We start from the raw sequence: 9,313 nt of genomic DNA, 5'->3' as shown, positions 1-9,313 counted from the left end.
TAAACGAATATATGCATTTATAGATTTGCTTTTTTCCCATAATAATCCTTTTGCTTCCCCAGCTGGGTTTACCTTGTATGTCTTTGATAATAAAATTGGATCGAAATGAATGCATTGTTGGCGTTTATTGGCTCTGTGTGCAATAAAAACCCATGTGCAACACAGGGTGTATAACAGGGCTTCTCAACTCCAGTCCTTAGGACCCCACCCCCCCTCATCGCCCCAACAGGTCAGGTTCTCAGGCTTCAGCACAGGTGGCTCAATCAGTCCCAGCTTCTGTACAGGTGGCTCAGTCTGGATATCCTGATAATCTGACCTGTTAGAGGGACTTGGGGACTCGAGCTGAGCACCCCATGTACATAACAGTGGGATATTCACACCGCTTCCATTTTTTACACAGACTTCCCTTCCAGTGTTTATGGTGGTTAACGTAGCAAAGACACCAAGAGTACACAGCGGTTTGTATCTGCCCACGCTTCCCTCTGCATTTTCTGTGCAGTATAAATATCTTTCATTGCTGTATCTTGACAAAGGCCCCAAAGAGGATCGAAACGTTTCTTTAAAAATGTCCTGCGAGTGCCTGCATCAATGTCTATCTACCAGCACTCAAACCTCCCCCCCCCCCCTTCAGCAGCTGTGTCAGAATGCACTCTGTCACACACACACACACACACACACCTATTGGCGGCTCTGTCTCAGTGTGTATCTGTGACACAGACACACATGCAGGCACACTGACACAAGTCTCCCCCTGCCAGTGTGTGAATTGGAGAAGGGGCGCGCAGAGTCCTTGAGTCCTCCAACACGCTCCGTGCCTCCAGCTCTCATGCACCTCAGCCATTCGCATCCCTTCCTCTCCCTCCCTGCACTCAACACTATGGCTAAGGTCCCGCTGGAGGCTGCTGCACGCGGCGCGCCTGGCGGCGCGTGGACAGCGGAAAACCGGGATCTGTCAAAATAAAAATATAAAAAAGGCAGGGGGGCTCTGGGATGGAGTAAATAATCATTTTCTTGTTTTGGTTTATATTTGGCTGAGTGAATGCCATCTTGTTTTAGTTTTGTGGGACGTAAATGAACAGCTAAGTTTACATAAAGCGTATACATGAGTATAGGATGGGGCTTAAGATAAACAAATGATGAAAAACAGAAGTGCAAGTCCACAAAAACAACTCATTCAATACTCTATAAATCAATAAACAAAGCTCTATACTGTTACTTATCCTGAATTTAAAAAAAAAAAAAAGGCCACTAGATCAACTTCAAAATTTAAGCCACATGGTGCTAGCGTTTGTAATTTGTTGATGCAGGATATCTCCCGATAGCATAGTTTTATTAAAACGATCACCTCCTCTGGTACCTAAATTGTCAAATTCAATCCCTTTGATCTCAAGTCCCTGTGGTTGACAGCTGTGGAACTCGGCAAGTGTTTGGATACACTAAGTCTCCAATCCCTTCTCTATATTTCTTTTATGTTCCAGAAACCTCGTTGGAGCGCGCTTTGTCCTGCCACTATATTGTTTATTATAAGGGCAGGTTACTGAATAAACCACACGAGTACTGTTACAATTACACTCTTTGATTGTATGTGGTTTTTCCCTGCGGCGCTTGATTAGTATGCCAGAGCGATTTGTTGTCGAATTAAGAGCAAGTGAAAGATTTCGGCTTTGAACATTTAAAAGCAACCCAATAGCTTTTGTATGAGCCAAGTAGCTGGATTCTCTTCATATTCAGGTCTTAAAATTGTAGGGGCTAAATAAATATAAATACACACACACACACACACACACACACACACACACACACATATATGTATACATACACACATATACACACACACACACACACACACACACACACAATCCTCTTCAGCCCTTGTTGATCCACTGCTAGATGAAGGCCTCCTCAAATGATCTTCCACGTACTGCGGTTGGAGGCCGCTTCTCCATGTTGCTCCAACACATTTTGATTTCACGCTCCCTCTTACTTTTGGTCATTGTCTTGGTCTAATTAACCACTTTTGGAATCCAGTCGAGTCTCATCTTTGTCCAACGATGGCACTGGGCCAGACAAATCGAAAGAAGAAATTACCATTTTAAATTTGTTCACCCTTGTGAGGGCGTCACAGACTTGTTTGGGTTCGAACCCATTCATTATTTTTCCTGTCTCTTCGGGTAATACCCAGCATACGTCTCTCCATACTTCTTGGTGTTGTCTGAAGCTTGTGAATTATCTTCACATTTAGGGTGCAAGTTTCACATCCATACGTCAGCACGGGCACAATACACTGGTCAAAAACGTTCTTGAAGCACTGTTGAAGGTTGCCGTGAAATACTGTATGGTCTGGTGTCTTCCAAATGTACTCCATCCCATCTTCATTCTCCTATTCATTTTATTCAAAAGGTTCCCATGCATTGTTATTTATCTGCCAAGGTAGACAATCTTTTGCTTCTAGTTTTTTTGCATTTGTTTTAATCTTTGCCGCCCTGACACATTGAACATTATTTTTATTTATAAAAATGTTTTACCAGTAAGCAATATATTGAGAATGACCTCTCGTTTTCAAGTATGTCCTGGGCACAGAGTTATGATTATACATGGTTGCATTTAATGAACAGAGGTTATACATACAATTTACAGACATTTCGTGGACAGTTAGAGATAATATAGGATTATTATGTAACAGTTACATACAAGGTTAAAATTGTGTTAGAAGAGGTAGGATAGGCATGTAATGTGATGTGTTAGAAGACTTTACCCAACCCAGTAACAGAGCAGTGGCGATGCAGATATAGTCTGAAAAGGGGTTTTGAATGAATCCAGCTGGGCTTTGAAATTCCCTTGTTCAGTCAAACACTGCAGAGGGTAGGGCTGACGAAACACATAGCATCAAGCAATCCCAGATGTTCATCGCTAGTACGCTGGTTCTGTGCATAGGGGAGCAGCTCTTGGGGAACCCTTTCAGACGTCCGCCTGTAGTCCTGCGGAGATTCATACGGAGGCCATCATTCTTATTTGCTTTGGATGTCTCTGGTGACATGGTGTCTCCTCTGCTGCACTCTTCCTGATCCCTATCTTGCATGTATCTTGATGTAATCTAATGGTTGATGCAGCATTCTCGTAAACGTTCTTTATAATGTCAATGTACGCGTTAAAATTATGTCTTCTTACTGCACCTAGTACCGCTGAGGTGCAGACAGAAACAAATGCTTTTTCACAATCTACAAATCCTACATGGAGTGGTAAATCGTTTTCATTACTTTAGGGAAATCACTTCTTGTTGGACTTGGATGTAATCCATTGTGGTGTTTCCACTACAATATCCTGCTTGTTCTCTAGACTGGGCAAAGTCCAGGGTCTGTTGTTGCCGATTAGTATCATCGCAAAAATCTCTATAAATCTCTGCCATCACAATACCCAACAAAAAGAAATCCTTGAATCAATGCAATCTGTTCAGACATACCATGCTTCCTTCCGTATCCCAACTAACTCTGCCTCTATATTTATATCCAGATCCTTCTCTTCATGCCACCAGATATAATTATAGGTTGAGGATGTGCAAAATTAATTTAACGACCACACATTTGGACTTGGTCTGCACCGTAACCAAATATTATGATCTACAGTATATGAGCCATTATAATCCAGTGCAGTGCAAGCCTTGGTTTCACAGAAGCAGTCATGCAGTGAGGGGAGGATAATGGTTTGCTAATTTGCCTTCTAGGAACATTGCTGTATACTGTACGGCACACCTGCAATCATAGAAGTAATTTCCTTGTGACCAACCTCCTCCCCCCCCCCCCCCCCAAGTCTTCTCATGCAATGCAGAACGCTCCCGGGTTGATAGGTCAAACACGCTGTACCAGGATGACGTGCAGACATGTGCACTTATTAATGATGTACCAAGGACGCCAAAGAGAAACTATACAAAATAAAATCAGAAATAAAATGACAACTGAGCATTTGGATTAAATCACCAAACTGGTTAATCACAACCAAAAGATCCAGCACTCACTGACTATAAAATAATCTAGTACTACAGGTTATGCCACAAGAAGAAATGATTTAATGTAATAGTACAAGGAGTAATGCAGCACAATTGCAAACACAAACACATATAATCAAGTGGTAATTGGGGTGAACACAATAGGGAAGAGGGAATGCAACAATCAATGGGAACAAACAGTGGGGACAAAACACACATAGGGGTAGGGTAATCAGGGGGGCAATGTTTCGGGGGGGGACCCCTTCCTAAGGCCCGTTCCCTCAGGTCTAAAAAGACCATAAGGTACTTCCTTTTACCCCAAAAACCCAAGCAGCACTCAGAGACCTATCCACTGTAAAATGAACGCTCACAGAGAGCACAGTCAGTTCTGAATTCACCAGAGCAAGTACCAATAGAACAAGTCAGACAAAAAGGTTACATGTACAGTGCTATTGGAAGCACCTTTTCACAAACGGCATACTAAGCTTGAGATTGAGTCTCGTTGAACCTCAGGACTAAAGACTACCTTCCACACTCTACTGGTATCGCAAGTACCGAAGTGGTTTTGATGCACACAGTTATTTACCTGCACTCACAGAACTTTGCGAGCAGGAATTGTTTACCCCTATGTTTACTACCTGGGGTTAGAATAGTTAAAATCATAGTCATATGTGCTTATTAACTACCTTACTACATCGGCGATGTTACTACACACGTTTATTCAGTCATTACTATGTGTTCAATCACAGTAACATAGATATTAATTGTAGCGTTGTCGTGGGAGGGGGGAGTTGAACCAACAGCTTCCATCTTCTCAGTAGGCTCATATTCTATTAGTGATTTAAGGGTTCATGTATCCAGACTCTCATTAATATATTGGCACATTAGTGCCTTTCCACTGATATACCTACAGTGACTGTCACGTTACATTCGTATGTACTTACTTTTAGTGTGTGTATTTCCATTAATATAGTTAACAATTGTAGCGTGGTCGTGGGAGCGGGGAGTTTGTTTAGAAGCTCTCTTCCTCTCAGTTGGCTCAATTTCTCTATTTTTGTTGGGCTACCAAGCCCAGTCATTACCCCCTCTCCAGGGGTATTGGCTTTGCTACCTTGCAGTGCTTAATTTTTTGAAGCCCCTTGTGCACCGGGGAGTTTTTAATACCCCATTTTTTTTGTTCTAGATATGATATATTACAAACACTTGTACTACTAATACATCAAATATCAATCTTGGATATTCTTAGTTCCGTGCTTCTTCAGGCTCACCATACATTATAGTGATATTGAGGGCTGTTAAGTAGGGGGCTTTTTTTCTGGACCACTGGCCCTTCTGGGTCTGGTGTATACCAGCTTCTTTTTGTGTCTAGGGTGAGTGGACAGCTAAGAGTCCAAGGGCCACATCAAGGTCATTTGCAGGTCACATTTGAAATCCTCTGCACTAATACAGGTAGTTCTCGCTATCCAACGTTTCACTTTACAACGAATGGCATATTCAATGCAACCCTATGGGTGTTTTTTCTACGCTGGAATGCGTTATCTGACGCCTGAATGCGTTATCCAATGGTCACCGTCACTGATTAACACGGGACTCACTTTACAACGGTATCACCATCCAACGCTACTTCCATAACGGATTCCGTTGGATAACCGAGGACTATCTGTATGTCTCCTTAATGCAATCATAGCAAAGGTTGAGTTATCATCATAAGACAATGTTTAAATTCATTCTTCATAATACAACTGAATATTACACTTAACCCTGATCTGAACAGAAGTCTAAAAAGTTCATGCTATTCAAATGATACGTACAAATTATTTTTTAATTGTCCCTGGCAAAAAAACAAGAAAGTCCTATGCAGCTATACAACAGGTAAAGACAAAGTGCACTCTTCAGATTAGATTCTCAAACTTCTCCATTCAGTACCACTTTACTGTTGATCATTTGGTGGACCACTGATCTGCTCTGCCCCGTGCAATATAATGATATTAACAGGAATAGAAATATACTCGTTTATGCATAAAAAATTCCATAAAAAAAAAAAAGCAATGTTTCATTACATGGTGGTCTGCCTTGTCTTTGTGTATTGATAATTACAAATAGAAAGCTGGTACTTATAAAGAATGATTGCAATTAAGGGGGTTGAAAAGAAAATATCCACAAAGTATATACATCAGGGACGGATATTCGTCCCTGGCGCCTGTGTTGCAGAGCCGAGTGACCCGTCAGTCACTGCCGCAGCCGATCACAGTGCGCCCGATCCAGCTTTCCTAGCGTGACATTAAAGCAGGATTGGGCACGCTGGGACATTTGGTCATTTTACCGCGGCGGGTGGCCTCCGCCGCATCTGACCCGCTGCTGGAATCCCGCTGCGTCTAAGGTAAGTTTTATTACCGTTTAGGGGGGTTCATTTAAGGGGCTTTAGTGGTTAGGGTACGGGGTTTTAGGGTAGGGGATTTAGACACTTACCCTCTAGCGGCAAAATGTCCTAGACCAATGACAGACAGGTCAGTGAGAGCTGCGCCAGGTAATGGGGAGTGCGGCAGGGGGTTTGACCGGAGAGCGGGAGGGAGAGAGGCGGAGAGCTCCAGCACTGTGCCCACCCCTGCTCTCCCATGTGGTCAGGGGCAGAGGGGTATCAGTGTGTCACAGACACAGACCGGGGGAGGGAAGCATCATTTTGTGCACTTGATGACATTTCATGGATCGAACCAATCTCTGAATTTGTTCGAAGATTCCTATATAATAAGTATATTATACTATATTAATATACACGCACTATATTATGCTATGTCTTAAATGACTGCCAAGATAATGTGATGCTTAAATTGCTAGTGTGCATCATGTCAAACCTTCCCACTATTAGCATAATGATGATAGTCACAGGTTAGAAACTAAATCATTGGCAGTTGGTCAACATGAGGAAATCAATTTCTTATCACTGTATTTCACCATTTAATTGGTGTCCTGCTGCCTTCTGCTCAGCTACAGAAATCATGTAAACATACCAGCACATGTATCCATATACAGAACAGATGTTACAATATTATATAGTATTTTATTTATAAATAATAATATAATTATAAATTAATTATAAATTATAAATCACTACAGGCAGTCCTCGTTTTACAACGCTTCGCTTTACAACGAATGGCTTATCCAACGCTGTGCAATGCATACCTATGTTCATTTTTACAACACCAAAATGGCTTATCCAACGCTCTTACGACGCTTTGCAACGTTGTGTATGTATGTATATATATATATATATACACATTCACATAAACAACGTTGCAAAGCGTCGTAAGAGCGTATATATATATAATATAATACTATATAATATTATACTATATAATATATTATTTATTATGTTATATATATATATATATATATATATATATATATATATATAATACAGTATATACACTATATAATTTATGTGTGTGCTGCATATCTTATTGCCTGCATAAAATATTTGGTGTATTTTAGTGTTAAAAATGCCTTCAGGAACGGAACCTTTCATTTAAACAGTGTTCCTATGGGAAAACGTGTTTCGCTTTACAACGTTTCGCTTTACAACGCCATTTTGAGTAACGCATTGTGTCGGATAACCGAGGACTGCCTGTACAGGAGTGGCCAACTCCAGTCCTGAAGGGACACCAACAGGTCAGGTTTGAAGGCTATCCCTGCTTTGTCGCAGGTGAGTCATTGACTGAGCCACTATTTGCGCCATCTGTTCTGAAGCCTTAAAACCTGACCTGTTGGTGTTCCGTAAGGACAGGAGTTGGCCACTCCAACTATAGTATAAGTTAACTTCTTTGATGTATGCCTTTTTAATGAAAGCATAACACCTTGGTTTGTGATTATGGGGCACATGCAGTCCTTAGAATAGTCTACGCCGGTAGTGGTTCCCAAGCCCCCAGGAACCTGCAACAGGTCAGATTTTTAGCATATCCCTGCTTCAGCACAAGAGGCTCAATCATTTTCATTAAACCACTTGTGCTCAACAGGGATAGCCTTAAAAACCTGATCTATTGGAGGTTCTTGAGGACTGGAGTTGGGAACCACTGGTCTATGGATTATTTTAGACTGCCAACTCCTGCAACACAAAGGGACCTATGGCAGGTAGTGCAATGACAGCACCAGGGACCACCGTGGAACAGTAATGGTATGCTGCCACTGTGACTTTTCCCCTAGAATTCATTCATCTGCATTGTTGCCATTCTGACTCCACATCCTCACGAGAATAGAATTCAGTTCTGATTTTTCAAGGTCGCAATGTTCCATACTACTATAGGAATATTACCGACCAGAAAGTACTGGGATTAGAAAATCAAGGATCGGAACCAACGTCGCAGGATGACATGGGAGTCAAGTTCGCAATACCGTATCTGAAAGACTCGCCGAGGTCTCAGAACCTCGCGTTCCACAAGGAACTGTTAGCCCGAGAATGCAAGTGCTGTATACTGATAGTTGCAGTAAAGTAAAAGCTGCCAATCGCTTTATAACTGAACCAAAAGCGGCCGACAGTGTATTGCAATCCCATCATTCATTGCTGCAGGGGAAATGTCGCTGCTGACAGGCAAAGTACTGGGACCGGAGATCAAAAAGTCATGACCGTGTCAGTCCTGCCCTAGGGAGGAACCCATTTTTTGGCAACTTAAGAATGAATACATTGTTACAAGGTCCCCCTGATAGGTGGAAAAGGAGTGTACAACGGCATTTATCGAAACACATTTTAAATGGGTTATACCTGTATATAGTAAATATAAAAACACAATCCTTACCTTATTCAGCCATTTTAACCCTGGTATAGTGTCCCCATTTATTTGCTCTTCTAACCAAGGCCGCATCCGCATCCTTTCTACAGGCATCTTTCCCAGCTCGGCAGGATGCAACTGCGAGAAAATATTGTACAACATTAGCTATTTTTTAAAGAAAGTCCAATTTTAAGGTGTAAACTATTCCCCCCTCCTCCTTTATCGAAGCATTTACAATGTTCAGACATGTAGCACACAACACCATACCTTGTATGGTCATACTATGTTATACTATGTTATACTATGTTATACTATGTTATACTATGTTATACTATTCCTGAAGATTTGGTAGCAAAAATATGACGGCGCTTCCCTCCTAATTAGGGAGAACTGGCCAGTGAGCCAAGCCTACCGCGCAGTAGCCCACAGATCCCTCTCGGAGATAAACTCTAAAGTATTTTAGACATTAAAAGAAAAGTTATGGTGGGTAAAAAAAAAAAAAAAAAAGCCCTCCACCGCACAGCTGATAAAAATACCACTTGTGAGCACATTCACGTCTTGGGCCTCGGAT

General features: G+C 41.7%; 1 protein-coding gene across 3 annotated transcripts in view; it reads right to left on the bottom strand.

The window, feature by feature from the left end:
* IRF2 (interferon regulatory factor 2) overlaps positions 1–9,313 on the bottom strand; it is a 56,754-nt gene that overhangs the window by 22,767 nt on the left and 24,674 nt on the right. For all 3 annotated transcript variants that reach the window (XM_075610515.1, XM_075610508.1, XM_075610506.1), the window contains exon 2: positions 8,770–8,880. In XM_075610515.1, coding sequence (XP_075466630.1) covers positions 8,770–8,856 — 87 coding nt within the window. In that variant the 5' untranslated portion in view covers positions 8,857–8,880. The remainder of the gene's footprint in view (positions 1–8,769; positions 8,881–9,313) is intronic.

The sequence above is a fragment of the Ascaphus truei genome, chromosome 1 (genome assembly GCF_040206685.1).
Source record: "Ascaphus truei isolate aAscTru1 chromosome 1, aAscTru1.hap1, whole genome shotgun sequence".
Taxonomy (NCBI): Eukaryota; Metazoa; Chordata; class Amphibia; order Anura; family Ascaphidae; genus Ascaphus; species Ascaphus truei.
The sequence above is the reverse complement of the archived record's forward strand: the minus strand, read 5'-3'. Positions and strand labels throughout refer to the sequence as shown.